The 19552-nt window shown below is 44.6% G+C and overlaps 1 protein-coding gene and 1 long non-coding RNA gene across 2 annotated transcripts in view; one reads left to right on the top strand and one right to left on the bottom strand.

The window, feature by feature from the left end:
• The window catches only part of MMP23B (matrix metallopeptidase 23B), a 165446-nt gene extending 151455 nt beyond the window's left edge, over positions 1 to 13991 (top strand). The window contains exon 8 of the mRNA XM_078642426.1: positions 7595 to 13991. Within this exon, the coding sequence (XP_078498552.1) occupies positions 7595 to 7769 (175 nt within the window). The 3' untranslated portion in view covers positions 7770 to 13991. The remainder of the gene's footprint in view (positions 1 to 7594) is intronic.
• Positions 1 to 19552, bottom strand: part of LOC144754522 (uncharacterized) — a 103436-nt gene that overhangs the window by 1115 nt on the left and 82769 nt on the right. The window lies entirely within an intron of this gene.

Raw genomic sequence — 19552 nt, forward strand, 5'->3', positions numbered from 1 at the left:
ACCTTAGAGCTGAACATTTGGAGGCGAAAATATGTCTGCCAATAGTTTCCAGTCTTTTAGTCTTCCTGTCTGGAGGGGTAGGCGGAACAGTATCAATATTTTAGGCAGCAATACCTGCCTGAACCACAAGGCTATTATGAGTAGGATGCTTTATGAGACAGGCCAGGTTTTCAGGGGCCGGATGAGGTCTATGAGATGTAGCACGTTCTACAGGGGGACTTGCAACGGGTCTAGCTCACGCCTCCAACAAGATGTCAAATAGAGTTTTGCTATATGGAAGAACTGACTCATCTCCAGGTTGACCCTAGTGCAGAATGGCAATGTATAAGTTTAAGTTTAAAATATTTATTAAGCGCAGCATACACCTGAGCGGTTTCTTGGCGCTGAGATAGCAGACAGCCAGCTGGGCAGAATCAGTCGCTAAGACATAGACTGAAAAGGCGAGCAGAGCTTAAGACAGAAAAGCCTGAGTGAATAAAAATGTCTTCAATGCTTTACGGAAACTGGAATACTGGGTGAGGGACCTAAGGTGGAAGGGGAGAGAATTCCAGAACATGGGGGCAAGAGTGGAAAATTTCGAGCCGCCCTGTTTTTTTTTCCGGTAGCGAGGGACTGCTAAAAGATGTTGTGCCGAGGAGCGGAGGTCTCTGCCAGGGACATAAGCTTTGATGGCTGAAGATATGAAGATAGGGGCCAGGCCCGTCCTGGCCTGAAACGCCATGCAGCCTAATTTGAACAAGGCGCGTTCCCGAACGGGAAGCCAGTGGAGGGTCTTCAAGAGGGGAGAGGTATGATGAAATTTGGGGAGACCGAAGGCAAGGCGGGCCGCCTGGTTCTGCACCAGTTGCAGTTTGCGCAGGCTGTACTGAGGGATGCCATTGAACAGGATGTTCCCGTAGTCCAGGCGGGACAGGACCAGTGCGGACATAATTAGTTTAAGTGCAGAGAAAGAAAAAAAGCGAGAAATAGAGCGGATAGTACGGAGAGTAAGAAAGCAGGAAGAAACCACCGAACCAATCTGGGAGTGCATAGTGAGTTTGTCATTTAGCTTGATGCCAAGAGTCTTAACAGAGGGAGCTGGGGTAGGAGGAGAACCAAAGGAGGGGGGCCAAAATAGAGAATTCCAGGGACTGGAGCAACCACCCGTAACCACAAGTTCCGTCTTATCGGGATTGAGCTTCAGGTGGTTGAAGTTCATCCAGTCCCTGATGAAAGATAGAATAGATTGGAAGTTAGAGATGGAGTCAGGGGAAGAGGACAGGTTAAAGATGAGCTGGAGGTCATCGGCATAGTTATATACCGTGACCTCCAGCTGCTGTAGGGCAAAGATAAGAGGCGAGATATAAAGATTGAACAGTAAAGGAGACAGAGAAGAACCCTGGGGAACACCGCACTGGACCTGGCAGGGGGTAGCTGAAAACTCCCCAAGATGAACCGCCTGGGTCCGGTCCCTCAAAAAGGACGAGAGCCAAATAAGGGCTGAGCCTCCTATGTCCGCCGCCCTGACACGGGAAAGCAAGATGGAATGATCCACCGTGTCAAAAGCGGCGGACAGATCAAGGAGGACCAGCGCCTGAGATTTGCCTACGTCCATACCCTCTCTGAGGGTGTCTAGTACTGACACCACCACTGACTCTGTCGAGTGCTTGGGCCGAAACCCAGCCTGACACGGAGCCAGCCTCCCATTCTCCTCGACAAAGGAGCTGAGCGCAGATGTAACATGTCGCTCAAGCACCTTCCCCAAAAAGGGTAGAAGGGAAATGGGGCGATAGTTGGCCATCACGGAGGGGTCGGCTCCTGGCTTTTTTAAAATGGGGACGATGGAGGCGGATTTTAGTGATGGAGTGACAACCCCTTGAGCCAGTGAGTCATTAAGGAAGCCAAGAGGAGGCAAAGTACAGACAGAGTAGACCTGCCGTAAGATGTGTGCCGGGCATATGTCAGAAGGGGAACCGGATTTAATTTTGGGAAGGAGAGACAGGAAAAGTTCTTCAGAAAGAGGAGGAAAGGAATTGAAAAAGGCTGGGGCGGGGGGAGGCAGGGGGTCCACGAAAAGAGGGGAGGGAGGGGGGATGTTGGATTTAATTGTCGAGATTTTTCCTACGAAGTAGGAATTCAGCGAATCGCAGAGTTTCGAGAGGGAGGGGGTTTAAGTGAGGTCCTGTCGGAAAAAGCCAGGTCGTGAGTGATGGCAAAGATCTCCTTCGGTTGATTCTCGGCCGCCAAGATTTTGGCCGAGAAATAGGCTTTCTTGGCCTCAGTGATGTTTTTTTTGTAAGTCCCTAGGAGGAGGACATAACGGGTCTTGGAGGTGGGGGAATAGTCCAGTCTCGATCTGCGTTCTGCCCGTCGGACCGTAAGCTTCAGTTCTTTCAGATCATTACTGAACCACCGATTGGCGTCTTTAGGGCGCCTAATCGAGGTACGCGAAGAGGAGCCAAGCAGTCGCTTCCATTCGTAAGCCATGAATCGATGGCTTTGGCTTGAGCTGCGGAGTCCAGTCCCGATAGAGAGGGAGAGGAGGCCAGAAGTGAAGTCGTAAGGTCAGACAGATTGACCTTACCCCAATTGCGAGCCCATGAGTTTTTAGTGTGAATGAGGGTGTTGGTCAGACAGAGACTAAGGGAGAACGAAATTAAAATGTGATCGGACCAAGTGCAAGGGGTAACAGACAGTGCAGACAGGGAACAATTGAGAGACCAAACTTGGTCTAGAGTGTGGCCATGAATGTGGGTGGGGTTGTGGACAAGGGAAGTGAAATTGAGAGAGAAGGGTTTCCGAAAATTCCTTTGATGAGGCGCATTCCTTAGGGTCCGTCGGCCAATAATTGAAGTCCCCGAGGACTAGAACCGAGGCATAGTTGACGGCCAGGGTGCCGAGTAAATCTTGAAAGGCCGGAAGGAAGGATGGGGTTGATTGAGGAGGGCGATAAACGAGCACGATAGCTAAGTGGGGGGAAAGAGAGGTGGAACGGGCCACCAAGTAGTCAATTCCTCCCAAGGGAGGTGAGGGGAGAATCTGGAACTGGAGGTCAGAACGGGCAATGAGGGCAACGCCTCCACCCGTTTTCCCGCCAGGACGGTCGGCACGAATAGCGTAGTAGGTCGAGGGGAGGGCCGCCAGTAGAGACGGAAGAGAAGCTTCAGAAAACCACGTCTCCGTTAACAGCAGGAGATCGGGTTTATCCGAGTCTAAAAGAATGAAAAGTTCCTGGTGGTGTTTAATGGCTGACCTGGTGTTTAGTAAAATAATAGATAATGGGGGAGAGTGGAGGTCAGAGATGGTTGATGAGCAGGGAGCCGACGGGGAAGCCAGAGGAGGAGGGCAACCTAGTGGGCAGGCATGACAGGGAGAATTACAGCCCATAAGGATAGTCCGTTGAATAGTACGAGGATCGAGGGGCCAATGACCTTGTAGTAGGGTCAAGTCAGAGGAAGAGTATTGGATAAGAGGACCAGGGGTAACGGCCCCTAGCCCCGGCCAGCAGCGGATGGGCGCAGACGGGCTTAACTCTGGCGCGACTCCGGCGCGCCTACGACGCGCCCGCTGCGCTCGTCCGCTGCGCTGACGCCTAGTGGACGTTTTAGTAGCCATGTGGCCAGGGGGGTGTGGTCAAGGAGAGGCCGACCAACAACCCGACCCAAGATGGCGCCCGCAGTCGAAAGCGACCGGCTTCAGGCAGACCAGGAGGTAAGTGTGGCAGGCTAGTAGTCAGCGAGCCACAGGGGTGCGATTTTTAAAAGCTAGGCAACAAGTACAAAGTGTCCTTACTTGTAGTCAGCAGAACGGGTAGGGAAATAGTAAAAAAATAATGGTGCTCGTAGTCAGCAAAAACGAGTGGAAATAAAAGTGGAGTTTTAAAATTATTAAAGATTGCAGCAGTAAATGCGCGCGAGCCCTCTGCCACCGGGCTGCGTGCTATCACTGAGGGAAGGGGAGAAAGGGCCATAATGTATGGGTCCACAGTTACAGCCACAGAAGGAAGTGGTATCTCTAAAACGTCACCTACTCGTTTGAGCATCTCTGCTGACGAGGAGCTTGCCTCTGAAGCCAATCCAGGGGGGACAGAAGACTCCAAACCACTTGCATCACCCAACTCAAAAACCCAACTAGAATCAACCGGGGGTGGGTTAGAGTGGGGAACATGTATAACCTCTCCAAGATCTTCACATGGCCCGAGATTATTGCCTGAACCAGCTGGCTCTATCGGTGTCACGTGGCACCCTCAATGGCACTGCAGATGGAAATTGGATAGGTGTTGAGTGGCATCATCATGGGCATCACTCGATCAGGTGCAGGTCCAGAAAGTGGTAGTTTGGGAGGGCTGTGCACGATCAGTGTTGACATCAACATTGGGTGTTTGGAGCCAGACACCGAAGTTGGCACCCTCGAATGGCTGTTCACTGATATAGATAGATATATGGCAGCTGACGGCCAGACTGACACCAAGGGTGAACCTGAAGGGCATCGTCGTAGTCTAGGCCTCCTGTATCTCCTTGGGGCCCAAGGTCACTCCAGAGGGTGTGCAGACCCAAGAACATTATGAAGGGAAAAATAATATTCCCTGATCTGGGACAGAGTTGCCCCAGCCCCAGGGTAGACTGTTTTCCCAACTCCACAGGCAAATAGGAGGAACAATGCGGCTTTGACTGCTTGCTTCGTGATTTACCATGGGAGGTGGACGGAGAAAGACGTCCACGCAAACAGCCCCTGGAGCATCCCCAGGGGCGCTCTCTGGAGTGTGAAGGAGGCCGATTGGACGTCTTGGAGGATTGTGTCATCCGCCTCTCCTTGAGTGCCTGTGGCCGATGTAGGTGTCAGGAGTCACACGTCGTAGAATCTTGGTGCTCTCCCAGGCACCACATACAAATCGAATGGGGGGCCATGGTCGGCATCTGCCAACTACAGGACCCACAAGTCTTAAAACCGAGGACATGAGTTGGCCAAAAAACAGCCAATGGTAAATGTTTCTCCCGATCCATGTTGAAGCACGGAAAAGAAGAAACTGACGTCAGTGCATTGGAGGGCATCTTATATGGACTCCAGTGATGTTGCATGTGTGAACGAAGTCGCTAAGGGGTCGTGCAGAGGTACTGCTGCCGGAAAGATTTCTGGATCCAGTCTGGCGCATGGTGAGAATTCAAACTCAAGGAATCTGCAGCTAGATGCCTCTCTCAAATTATATAGGTATTTTGACATACACTGTGATACACAGCTGCAAGGGAAAAAAACATGCATCTCATTTTTTCCCTAGTACCCAGGAATTGTGTTATACGTATAAGAAAAGCTCATGGGTGGGCATTAACACAAGATAAAAGGTCATGAAGTTGGGGTCAACAGACCACAAAAGGTTAAAGTATCATCACTTGTCATTTATTCAGTCTCAAATAACTAAGCAAATATGTCCAATGCACACCAAGCTGGAAGAGTGGAGTGATGTCTTTCAAGGCCTCCACCATCATTGGCTGACCATGGTTTCTGATCTTCTAGGTAATCTCCCAGCGCCACGTTGTAATTCTCAAATATCATAACTCATGCTATCCCTTAGCAGCAGGATTCTGAGCTATAATGCAGATAGATTATGTGAGATAATGATTGATTTTCGAGGGTTTGTAAATAAAGGCCGGTGCGTTGCCTGCAATAACCACATCTACCTCAGAAGAAAAAGGCAAGTTTGCAAGCATTCAGGTGATTTCCTGAGAAGCCGAGATCTCCAAAAGGTTATAGGGCATGTTTACAAGAGTTTATCACCACAGGAATGTCACTTTTTGTGATGATCCATGGTGATAAACCCTTTCTCTTATTTACATGCTGCATAAACCACTTAACATGGCTTAATGCCGCCTTGTGAATAAGGCCCCTTTCATGTAGCACTTAGCGTGAAAGGGGCGGGCAATGTGTGTTGTGGTGGGTGTTCTGCCGCAACACCCATTGATTGTTGACACTGTCCTCTATTTACAAGGCTGGCGTAAATATGGACAGCGACAAAATTAAAACCAAACAAAACCTGGTCTTAACATGGCGAAACGAGGAGAAATTACTAATTTCTCCTCGTTTTTGCTGTTTCTGTGTGTGCTGCATTGTGTAGCACACATAGAAACAGCAAATCTCCATAAATGATTGTTTATGTGCCGGAAGGTGCCCTTCCTGCACATAAACAAACCTTTAAGAATGACAATTTGCAACATCTGTGTGTGCTGTACAATGCAGCACACATAGGAGTTACAAATTACCATTAGTGATTGTTTGTGTGCTGGAAGGGATCCCTTCCTGCACATAAACAATCATTCCCTCAATGCAGGCACCCTTGCACTATGGTGCAAGGGTGCCTGCGTTGGGGCTAGGCAGCTGAATTTAGCGCTAGGGAAAGCACAGGGGGCATAGCACTGTAAATATGGTGCATCCCTGCGTTTTCAGAATGGTGGAGCGTGCCGTTAGCAATTGAGGCTCAACGCAGTGCTATGCCATTCTATTGTAATATATGCTGCTAAAATGGCTAGAGTAGCGACATGCTGGGCACTGCCTGGGATGTGGCTAACTTTGCCCCACTTCCACTAGCATTTGAGTGATATGCTTTCTAAGAAACTATGCTTTTCTTCATGCTTGCTAGTTCACTCCTGGGGGCATATTTACAATAACTGGCGCATCCCAGCAAATCAGCAGGGATGTGCCAGTTATTGTGTGCCACAGCTCCGCCATTATGGATGCGCTGCATTTACAATGCGGCGAACCATGGCGCAAAAACGGCACCGATGCGTGACGCATCTGTGCCATAAAAGTGATGCATTGTTGGAGTTGCGTCGCAAGCGCGACGCAGCTCCAGCAATGCTCTGGGGCCCTATCGAGTTAATGCTGCGTCAATTCTTACGCCTGCTTCAAGCAGGCGCAGGGTTTTGACGCAGCATGGGCCTAAAAGTGACTGAGTGAAATCTTGTAGATTTCACTCAGCCACTTTTAGGAGGTGTTCCTGCGCCGGAACGCCCCTCCCTGCACAGGAACGCCTACATGTGGCGCAGGGCATTACAACGTGATGCATCAGGAGAAGTGTGGCTCAGTGGTTAGAGGCGGCAGACCCGGAATCTGAGATTGACCGTGGACCAGGGTTCGATTCCCCGCCTCGGCGGGTCTAGGGCTCATAAATTCCACGGTCTCGACAATTCTCGCTCCGGTGCCTACTCGACTCACGGGGTCACACTCTGCGACTCTGGGCAATAGCTTGCTTAATCTCCACATCGGCCCCTCGCGGCGGGATGCCTGGCTTTCACCTTGTGGATACCCTGCCGGGGTTTCTCACAGGGGAATACCAGGACGGGTTCCCTAAGCAAGCGCGGAGATGCCCCAGGGTAAGTCCTGCGCTATATAAGTTTCATACATTTACATCTCCCAGATGCGTCACGTTGTAAGTACCCCTGCACCATGGAGCAGGATTTGCGCCGCCGCTGCGTCACAAAAGTGACGCAACGGCGGCGTAAATGAGGCGCAAGGGGCTTGTAATTCTGCCCCCTGGTCTTCACTAGCTTTAGCCGATCATTAGGAACCCCTAAGCAAAATATCTTCATGTCTGTGCCTGATGCTACCTCTTCTGTCCTTGCAGCTGGTTCAAAGACAAGGAACTTCTGGAATATTCCTACCCGGGCTACTTCACCCTAAATGAAGACCACCTCAGTATCATCGCCAATGCAATCAATGAAGGGCTGTACACGTGCATCGTGAGAAAGAAGGAGCGCGTCCTTACTACGTATTCGTGGCGGATACGACTTCAGACGTAACCCAGGAGGACCTGTACTTTTCTGTGATGCTTCAAGAACATTTAGGAGGCTGGAGGTGGCCTCTGTCCTGTCCAGAGGAGCAGCTGAACATGGAAGGCCCCTCTGCCGAGGACATGGTGGTCAGGACCTTGCCACAGCTCCGGACTGTGTCAGGGGTGCTGCCTCCAGGGCCTCAGGTGCAAACCAAGGTGTCTCTTGGATAATAGGCCCAAAACCATACCAGGCAGTGACTATTACCTATGCTTATTCACTTATCAGAGTCCAAGTGACATTATAGTTGAGGATAATGTAACAACAGTATGTCAATGTGGTTGGCTTTGTGGAGGAGTCTCCTTCAGCTCCACAGTGACCTCTTTGCAAAATTCTTGTTGCCGCATGCTCCTGGTTTTAGACTGACATTCTGGTGCATTTTAGTTACTTGGGGTCCACCATCACCACTTGCATCACATGCTGGTAGCAGCTATAATGGATGAGGACTTCCAAGATCGATGGTGTTGCTATAGGAGAGCTTTTTGTCATCCTACTGATAGTTAAAATACCCACCCTGTATGTATTTCTCATCAAATAAGAAGGTATCATGAAGAGTTTTAGATAGCAAATGTTACTGTTAACCAATTGTATCATTCTATTGACCATAGGCAGATATATTGCTGAGTCTGCACTGTAGGAATTCAAGTCTGTAATGTGTACGTTAAACACAGATCTTTAGAGTGGATGCTCACCCTCATTAGATATCACACCAGCTGCTTTGGTTTGTTTGTTTCCCTTCCCCCGACTCACTCTTTCCCTCTCTAGATTCCCTAACACTTCCTGGATAGAATAATTCTTTATCAGTATGTGTTGTCCGCCAGTTACTGCTAAGTACATCTGTTGGTTGCAGAAGTCAATCCAAGCATTCTTTCCAGATTTTTGTTTGTCAAAGATGTTTCATCTGCAGGGAGATATTCGCAAGACTGTTGCCTCAATCATATGTCATAGTTATTTTCCTGTGGTTGCTTGGTTCATATTTAAGGAGGACCAGTTGAATTTGAAGGAGCTGTATTTAGGAAATGATGTATGGCCTTTCGTAGTCAATGTGTCATAAATATTGGTTGATTTTGACTCTGTTTGGGATCCTGGTCTGCCAGTTTTGCCTTGAAGCCTCATCTTTTTATTTGGCATGGGGTTTGATCGAAGTTTCTACCTCGGACTGTTGTAGCGTCATCAGCAATTTTAAGGTACCTGTTAAATCAAAGGCAAAGCTCTAGTTCTGTTATCCTCAGTATGGTTCTAAGGCAATTTAACTCAATGGCAAATGTCTAGGATTTTAGGACCCATCTTTGAGAGGAAAGAGCTTTCTCTTAGGATTTTCTCATGAAACAACGGTTAGTGTACCAGAAGCACAAATGAAGACACATTTTTCTATAAATTTACAACTAGCTTCCTCAGACATGTGAGGGGGGAAAAAGGTCTCAGATGAGGAGTACGAAAAGTAGGAGGTTAAGAATACCTACAGGGATTCAAATCAAGAGTGGCTGTCCATCTGACCTTATTCCAGCTAGAATCATGCCGGTGGATGGCAAGGCGCTCGGTCCTGGGATCTAGTGCCTTGTCAATCTCTCGCTTGCCGAAGGCCAGGTTCCACTGGAGTGGAAAAAGGCACTGGTGAGACCTATTTGAAAAAACTCCTCTATTCCGTGGACGGATCTGTCCAACCTCAGGCCTATATCTCTACTTCCATACCTGAGCAAACTCGCAGAGAAGCACGTGAATAAACATCTTTCGAATTTTATACAACAATCTGGGAGCTTGGACTATTCTCAGTCCGGCATCATGCCGAATTACAGCACTGAGTCGGCACTGCTGTCAGTAACGGATGACCTCCACATGTACCAGGACAAGGGATACTCGGTGGTCCTGGTGCTGCTGGATTTATCAGCAGCGTTCGATACTATATCTCACAACATCTTGGTCGGACGTCTTGCAGAGATTGGCCTTGAGAGTATGGCACTGGCCTGGCTGAGGAGCTTCCTATCCGATCGCACTTAATGTGTCAACATGGGTGCGTTCCGATCAGCGGAGGTAGAGATCACAAAGGGGGTGCTACAGGGCTCATGTTTGAGCCCCACTCTTTTTAACATCTATGTGGCCCCCCTGGCTAGGATTATTAGAGCTTTTGGTTTCATCCCAGTGTCATATGCGGATGACACACAGCTCCTTTTCCCGTTTAAATCTCTTACTTCCGAGGTTAAAACATCCTTCTCTGAAGGCATGAAGGCAGTCGCCCAGTGGATGTCCTCGAACTTCCTACAATTTAATGTGGGCAAGACAGAGGTCATGCTATTCGGGGAGGCCAAAATGTTATGGACCCCTGATTGGTGGCCGCCAGATCTAGGCCCGGTTCCCGAACCCAAACAGGTGGTAAAGAACCTGGGGGTACGATTGGACCAGGAGCTATCCCTAAAGCAGCATGGAAACAACATAGTGGGATCCTGTTTTCATGTCATAGGTCTTCTCCGTAAAGTGTTCCCCCTACTCCCTGATTTCACCAGAAAAACCTTGGTGCAGGCCCTGGTGCTTAGTCGTCTCGACTATTGGCATCGGCCAACGATCGAGTATTAGGTAAACTACAAGTAGTACAAAACACCGCTGCTAGGCTGGTCCTAAATGCCCCTCCTAGATCCCCCTCAAAACCCCTTTTAGATAAACTACATTGGCTGCCAATTCGTCAAAGGGTAAAGTTTAAGACCTGTTGCGTAATTCATAAGGGTTTACACGGACTAGGACCTTCATATTTGGCAGAAAAATTCATGCCATACAATCCCGTCCGTACTCTTAAGTCTAGCAATCAGCTCCTCCTCCGAGTACCTACTGTAAAAAAGACAAGACAGGGCGGCAAAGCACTGTCAGTGGTTGGTCCTGTACTATGGAATAAACTTCCTCTTCTGCTTAGGCAGTGTTCGGACCATCTGACTTTCAGGAAAAGGCTGAAAACTTTCCTGTTCCAGAATTAGCACACTACTGAATTTCAACCTTGAACTGATCGCTCCCGTCCATCTGCTACTGGCGTTTGTGCGCAGAGATACTCCTTCGGGATTTGATTCAAGCGCGGTATAAACCCATAAATAAATAAATAAATACCCAAAGAGTTCCTTTATTCATAGGGTACCTGGGGTATGAATAAAAAGCGTGCTTAGAGTATTTATCAAATCCAATTGTTTAATTAACCCTACTATGTAAATACCAACATTTTTTGGCCCATACTAAAAGCCCAGCTGTTTGTTGTATCCGTGCCTTGCTACGCATGCATACCATGCACATACGTGAGGCCTAAGGCTCGCACCCATCTTGATCTTCTGTCCTTGGGGATTACCCTTATTCTGGGTGTGTTTTTTTAGAATCATGCGAGTCTGGAGCGTGGTGTCATCCTGTAGTCACACTTTCATTAAGGATCAGGCATCCATCGATACACCTACGCGTTATTGTTTTCCAGACCGCCGCTGAGCCCCGGATTAATTTATGGACTAAAAATCGAGAATGATCCCTACTCAAGTAGTCCAGCATTCCCTTTCCACATTTGTTTCCTCAGACTATCCACCCTCTCTGTCCATGAATACCTCCTTAAATTTAAAATGTTGGGGGCCAGACAGGACATGGAGTAAGATGCAAGGAAGCCGAGCTCCACTCCTATTCTTTACAGAAACACACTAAATCCCTCCCCCGGGCCCTCACACAGATGAAAAATCAACCCAGACTTGCAGGAACTCTCAGGTGCTACCCAAGGTGATAAACAGACTGATCTTGCCTCCGAGAGGAGAAGCCGAGTTCCAAACACAAGCAGTAAAACAGAGGATGGGCTCCATGTTGGGCAGAGTCCAAAGGTCCACAAGTGGATCAAAGGAGAAGCCTGGGACCAGCAGGAAGAGGCAGCAGGGTATGTAGAAGAGTGACCACTTCCCACTGAGGCAGTGTGAAGTAAGTATACCCCGAGGAAGGGCCCAGTGAGCATGACCTGACAGAAAAGAGTACAGAAGGATTGAGACAGAGAAGCGAGAGTGGAGTTCACACTCAGTGGGGAAAGATCCCCAGGTGAACCCAACAAAGGGTGCACCAGACCAGTAAAGAGAACTACTGGTGAGTTGTAAACTAACTTTCCCCTGCTACCCATCTCACTCTGGGTAGATGCATCTGGAGAGGAATTCAAGGGGGCAGCAACAGGAGCATGAAAATGGTGAGAGCCAACAAGTGAAAAGGTCCAGAGACTCAGTGCGCCCTGGGGGAAAGGCAGCATTAGAGCAGAGGCCCCTAAAAATAGCCAACATAAGGAAGCACAGTCGCAGCCACCTAACTCACCCATGAGCAACAGATTTCTTCTCTTTCGTGCACTTCACATTTTTCCGTACAGGTTACTTGTGTGTGTGCCTGCCACTTCTTGACTTAATCAGAAATGACAATATCAGACATCTCCATATCAAATTGCGCACTCATAAAGATGACTTGGGAGGAGAGATAATGTTCTAAGCATAGGAAGAAATGGAAGATGATAGAAATTAACATGTTTAGGGGCCCAATTCTCAAGAAAGAAATGGCTGAGCAGACTGAGGAGTATTTTTAAAGCCAACAACCAGCAAAGATCTCACCAGACATGGTCTGGTGTCCTTTCAAAGCAAAACAAGCATGGGGTGAAATGGGGATGGCAGTGGAGAGAGAAACGGAAAGGAGACTTCTTGAGAAAAATAGACGTGAGATAAAAGAGGTAGAAGCAGAAGATTTTCAAAAAATCCCTTGCAAAAAATTTAAAGACAATTGTCCATTGTTAGAGGTCAATTGGTGTCACAAAGGGAAAATATGGCAGAGACCATCTTATTGCTTAATGGCCAGAAATTCTATGAAGCGGATGTAAGTTAGGGACACTGCTGTCTAGAAGATCAGTAGCTGTTGAGAAGACGACACAGGGAACTAAGGCGATCTGTGAGAAGGATAAACGAGAGGCATTCGGGGGTCTTTTGTGGTCCTAACTCTACTAGCCAAAAAAATGGAAATTACTGTACTGTCAAGGAAGACACAGAGACGGTTTCTTCAAAGTAGTCAATCTTCTTTCTTTTAAGAATTAAATATCGGGACCCACAGCAGTGAGCTCCCAACAGTCGGAGTAGAAGAGTAGAAAGAATGATGGAGAAGAATTCTCGCATAGAGAAAAGTAGAGTAGGAGACATAGAGAAAGGGCATAGAGAGAGATATAGAAATATCCGAACATTACACATCTTCCCCTTAATGGGGAAATTATGACATGACAAAATCTTTAAAATGTGTAGGTAGCTTACAAATTCTTCTTGGAGGTAAAACAGAGACATTGTGAGAAGAAACTGGAGGAGTAACAACATCGCTATGAGAAGTGGATAGAGGTATGTTGGATACAATACTTTTATCAATATTGATGTGAGGAGTTTCAAATAATATAGAGTCACACAAGGAGGTACACAAGTTTTCATGTGAATGATAGCTTGATCGATGGAGATAGGAACCAGTCTACCTTTATTCCACCATTTCCCGTCTTGCAATAAACAAGCACTTAGTCCAACAGCTCTCTTAAAAGTCAACATTATATGGCTTGCTTAGATCTTTACTACACACCGGCAAAATTGGCCAAATGGAAAGCTACGAAAGGCATTAATTGTAGTCGATGTGGTACTGTAGCAGCAGATTCATGTCATATGTTTTTTAGTTGTTCTAAATTAACTGTATATATAAATAGGATAGAAAAGTTTTTGACTAATTTGCTCAATATTAATATCAAACTATGTCCATCTGTGATTATTTTTGGCTTATATTTTCCATCCGAGAGCCTATCAGCTGACCAAGAATATTTCATGTTTATCGGAATGTCTATTTATCGTTTTTGTATTACCTCAAGATGGTTAGATGCTGATCCACCATCTTTCGAACTATGGTTGGGTAAGCTGTTAGATGTGTATAGAATGGATAAAGCAGTGTACAAACTGAAAGGACACAGAAAGAGGATATTTGCTAGGAAATTATGGTCTCCTATTGATAATTGGATTTAATTTAACAATGACCACATCTGTAAAAAGTTATATCTTATATTTTATGTTTTCTATGTCTCACCGGTCTATTTTCTCGTCTTTGGTTCCGTTAATAATGTATCGACAGCTACGTGAATGAGTATCACTATGTTAAATTTAAAATGTTTTTCTCATCCTTGTATTTTGTATACCTCTGCCACTGAAAATAATAAAAAAATAAAAAAAAAAAAAAAAAATAGTCCAACTTTAGTAATCTTGTAAGGAGAAGAATATGAAGATTCTCCTTTTTTGACACAAAAAAGTTTCTTGATAAGTACCCAAGAACCAACAACAAAATCTTTGGTCTGAACATGTTTTCTTAGATCAAAATAACATTTTTGCTTGCTCTGTGCTAAAGAGACAGATTGACGTAACATGACACTAGCATCCGAATTGCTGGAAGATAAAGAATGTCACTCCAACCAAGATGGAAGGAGTTTGATCCAACACTTCCTGCCTCTCAGCAACTCAAAAGGAGTGAAACCAGTAGTAGAGTGAGGTGAGGTATGATAGGCATTGACTTTGTCTTTGAGAAAAAGACTGAAATCTAAACCCGAAGAAAGAGCAGTCTGAATGCCTTCTTTAAGAAAACAATTAGCTCTTTCCACTAGACCATTTGCAGAGGGACTGTATAAAGCTACTTGAAGATGCTTAATACCCATATCTTTCAAAAATTCTTTCATGGCATTAGAAACAAAATGAATTCAATTGTCAGTAACTAATTCCTTTGGGGGACCTTCAAATGATAACACATTCTTAAGAAAAGTTAGAACTGAATGAGTGGAGGCTGACTCAACAAAAGAAAAGTATATCCATTTCGAGAAATAGTCAAAAAGTATTAGTAAATGTTTTTAGAATTAGGTAAAAGATGAAAAGGTCCAGCAAAATCCAAGGCAACTTTCGTCCAAGAATTATCCGGTAAAGAAACTGGATGAAGAAGATTTTGCCTGGTCTTCCAATGTTTGTCTGAAACAATGCACTGAGGACATAGATCAATAAAAGAAGAGACCTGGGCATTCAAAGAGGGCCACCAATAATTTTCTCAGATTTTCTTACAAGTGGCTGTAACTCCAAGATGTCCATCATGTGCAATAGAAATTAGTTTGTTTCTCAGAGAAGATGGAGGAATAAAACAACCATTTCTAGTGCAAATTTCATTTTACAAAGACAATTCTTTAGAAATTTGCACATATGATTTTAAGTCATGAGACATGTTGCGAATGGGAGGCCAACCTTTAATAATATATTCAAAAACCTTTTTTTAAAATATGGTCTGTTGAAGTAGCTTCAAGCCAATAGAATCAATAGAAGCTACAACACAATCAAACTCATCAATAGTGTCATTAGAAAAAGGTACGGGTAGACGAGAAAGACAATCCGCTCTGAAATTTTTTCCGCCTTGTATATATTTAACAGTGAAATTATATTTCTGTATTCGGAAAGACTACGTTCAAGACTGGCGGATGCTTTGCCTAACCCATCACCTTGCAGGAGATAAAACAAAGGTTTATGATCAGTGTACAATGTAAAGGAATTTACCCAAAGATAAGTCTTACATTTCAAAACAGCCCAAACAAAGGCTAATGCCTCTCTTTTTATTGTGCTAAATTTGGATTCAGCATTAGATAACGATCTAGAAACAAAATCGACTGTATGATCTGTATCAAAGATTTGCTGATCAAATAAAGCACCAAGACCACTTAGACTGGCATCCACAGTGATGGAACATCGATGACCATGTATGAAAGGACTAAGAGCAGGGGCATTAACCACTAAATTCTTAATATTAGTGAAAGCAGAATCAATATCATTGGTCCAAACAAAGGTGGTGCCTTTCTCTAAAGTGATCTCAAAGGTTGAACAAAAGAGGCATAGTCAGGTACGAATCGAGCATAATATTCGCACAAACCTAAAAAGGATCTAAGAGCATCCTTGTCAGAGGGAGGAGGAGCTTTTATAATGGCTTCTACATTTTAAAACTTGGGTTTAATACCTTGAGGAGTGATTGTGTGACCTAGATAATCAATTTCATCAACCAAAAATTAACATTTTTCCGGTTGTATAGTGATTCCTCTGTTATTTAAAACGGAAAAGACCTTATGTAAGGTATCTAAATGTGCTTCTTTTGTCTCGGTAAAACAAGAATGTCATCCTGAAAGGCCTGAACATTAGCAACATCTTTAAAAAGAACATCCATGGCTTTTTGAAATACTGAGGCTGTCGAGGCTAGGCCGAAAGGCAACCTAAAGTACTTCTACGCCCCGAAAAGGAGTGATAAATGTTGTAAGTTCCTGAGAATCAACATTTAAGGTTATTTGATGACATGCAGCATGCAAATCAATGGTAGAAAAATATTTTGCGTGACCGATGTTTGAAAGCATTTCTTGGATATGAGGGAGGGGATGGCAATCACCAATGATGTTGTGGTTAAGGGACCTGAGGTCAACACACAGGCGAAGATCGCCATTTTTTTTTAGCAAGAACAACGGAGGAAACCCATTCTGAGGAATCAGTAGGGGTAATGATACCTTCTTTTGCAAGTTTTTCCAATTGTTTTTTAAGATCAGGTTTGGCATTAATGGGAACAGGTCTAACTTAAGTCTAATAACATGTTCAAAACCTTTGATGGTACCAATGTTGCCGCTGAATACCAATGGAAATTCTTTTTTGAGTAGATCAACAGAGGAATAATTATTAAAATCAACATTCTCAGTAGCAAGAATAGGTGCCTCTCCCAAAACGATGGGATTTTTGTGACCGGGTTTTAAAATATTAGCCAATCTGGCTAGATCTCTCCAACCTACCAAATCTCTTCCTCTGATTGCAACATAAATGTTGGTTTCGGTAGACCTTCCAAGAATTTGTAAGGAGCCAATAAAGAAACCCAAAAGATCAATATCTTTCTCATCAAAGACTTTGGGAGAGATATCAGGGGCTTTAAGGGGAATAGAGTATCCCTAACATTATAAAAGGTGATGTCGGCCATGACTTGTAATGATTTTTCATTAATAAAAGCTTGGCAGAGGGGACGTTCATACTCAATGGAATTGGAAGGTTCATCTATTGAAAGAAGAAGATTGGAAAATTTGCTGTTGCAGTCAGAAACAGAAGAAGTAGAATTTGATGTGGAAGGAGATTCTAGTTCTACGTTGTGAATTCTAACATTTGGAAAAGAACGTCGAGATCTACAAAATTCTCGAAAGTGACCTGTTCTTTTACACTTACTACATTTCGTACCCAAAGCAGGACAAGAGGGAAAATTTGCAATATGGGTTTTAGCACCACAGCGAAAACAAAAACTTTGATTAATATCTTTGTTAACTTTTATAGCTGAAATGGAAGTAGTGAATTCAGAATTATCTGAAACATAAGAAATGGGAGAATGACCCTCTTGACCTGACAATGCTTGGGATGAAATTATAGAGCGTTCAATTCTTTTACCTATATCAATAACCTCTGAAAGAGATGGGTTACGACATGTTAAAAGACGTTCCTGCATTTTCTTTGAGAAACAGTTAAAAACAAATTGGTCCCTGATGGAAATATCCGTATAGTTCCCCAAATTACATATAGAGGCAAGAACACGAAGAGCAGCCACAAATTCCTCAACTGATTCATCGCTGGATTGTTTTCTTTTAAAGAAGCTGTGTCTTTCAAAAAGAACATTTGGTTAGTCTGAAAACTGTTTTTTAAGCCTTTCTTTGGATTCAATGTAAACAGTCCAAGCACTATCACCAGAAGGTCTTGGAAAAGGAGATAAGTTGTCAAAAAATGTTGTGCAGCTACTCCCAAATGATTGTAGAGAAGAGCGTTTTTCCTTGAAGGAGAAAATGCTGTTCCATCAATTGCGACAAGATAATTTTCAAAAATATGAGTCCATTGTACTTCAGGTTTTTGTAGAAAGGGAGCAGGATGTAAAGCGCTGTCTGTAGAAGACATAGTTCCTCCAAAATGAAATACATATATATAACAGCCACAGGTTAAAATGTATAAAACTTCTAAAACTTGGCTAAAAACAGTCTGTAAGTAGAACTTCTTCTGTAAGTAGTGGTACAAAGTATTATAATGTTCAAAAACGGGTCTGTCCTGCCTGAAAATGAATGAGTAACACTTGGAGAATGGTAGAACGTAGAGATAATGAGCCAATATGAGTCACAGAAGGAATGCTGAAGTGTAGAATGTTAAAACATCATAAAATAGCTTGAGAAGAATCCTGTAAAAATGCTGAGACAAAGAATCAAGCATCATAAAACAGCATGCAAATGAGCTGATGACAGGCAGATGGTGCTAGGAGCAAGAGAATGTTTCAATACTAAGCGCTTATGACGTAAGGCAGGCAGCGCTGAAACACAAAAGTGCTTCAGTAGCAGAGGAAATAAAAGGTGACGAGGCAACTCGCGCTTGATGACTCGCGCTTGAAAGGCAGCATAAGGAACGCTTCAGTTGCTAGGAGAAATTACGCTTAATGGATACAAGCGTAACAAAGCAACTCAAGCACACGATCGCGCTGGCTTAAATACTGTCTCGAGCACGCAAAATCAGTTATAAAATATCAACGTCTCCTTTAAAAAAAAAAAAAAATATTGACAGACCTGAAAGCTGTGGGTCCAATTGTTGAAACAAAGTTAAAGATGATTAGAAGAAATTCCGCCGTGTGTTCCCAAAGCAAACTCTTCAACGGAGTATAAGGAGAGAGAAAAGCTGATGTCCGTGATGTGACTCTCCGTTGGTGGGAGGGATGAGGAGGCAATCCCAACCTCACTCCTGGTACCAAAATATGTACCGTCTAGGAAGACACAGAGAGGCGGTTTCTTCAAAGTAGTCAATCTTCTTTATTTTAAGAATTAAACATCGGGACCCACAGCAGTGAGCTCCCAACAGTCGGTGTAGAAGAGTAGAAAGAATGATGGAGCAGAATTCTAGAATAGAGAAAACTAAAGAGTAGGAGAAATAGAAAAAGGGCAGCAAGAGAGATATAGAAATAGTAGAAATATCCGAACATTACAATTACGTCCTGTCATACTTCAACAATTGAATAACATAAAGGAACACAGGGAGTTTAAAAGCCAATTCGTCTGGCGAGACTATCAATGCGGACTATAAAAGCCATAAGGTGCCTAAGTTACCAGAAGACAGCCTATGGGGAAAGGAAGAGCAACACCCAATTATCCAACAACACCAGACACCTATACATAAACCACAGGCCATTCACAAACTGGTTGACAAAATCCAAACCATCTGATAATGGGTTACCATCAAAATGACTTAGTGATCAGTCATATCATCTGGCTATCCCCGGTGTGAGTTGGCTAGTTCCCTGATCATTGGGACCAAAATGCCACACCGTTAGTTGATGGTCTTGGATGTGGTCCACCAACAATTCCGAACCGCCGTCTGATAGCTGATCCTTGATGGTTATACAGAAGGTGCAGTGCAACAAAAAAACAAAAGTGGTGAATTAAAATAGGATGATGTGTCCTCCATACATAAACCTTTATTCCTTAGCCGAACAACATCCCCTAATTAAAACCAGAACAGTGCAAAGAAGACAGTAACCGATTCATGTCTAATAAAGGGCCAACATGTTTCTGCCTAGCGGACAACCTGTCCCATGGCTTTCATCAGGGCCTCTGTTCAATGATTGTTGCACTTGTTATTCAAAACTAGTGACCGAAAAAAAGGGACATACAAATAGTGAAATAATGAAGGTTGGGAACGATA

This window comes from Lissotriton helveticus, chromosome 5_1 (genome assembly GCF_964261635.1).
Source record: "Lissotriton helveticus chromosome 5_1, aLisHel1.1, whole genome shotgun sequence".
NCBI lineage: Eukaryota > Metazoa > Chordata > Amphibia > Caudata > Salamandridae > Lissotriton > Lissotriton helveticus.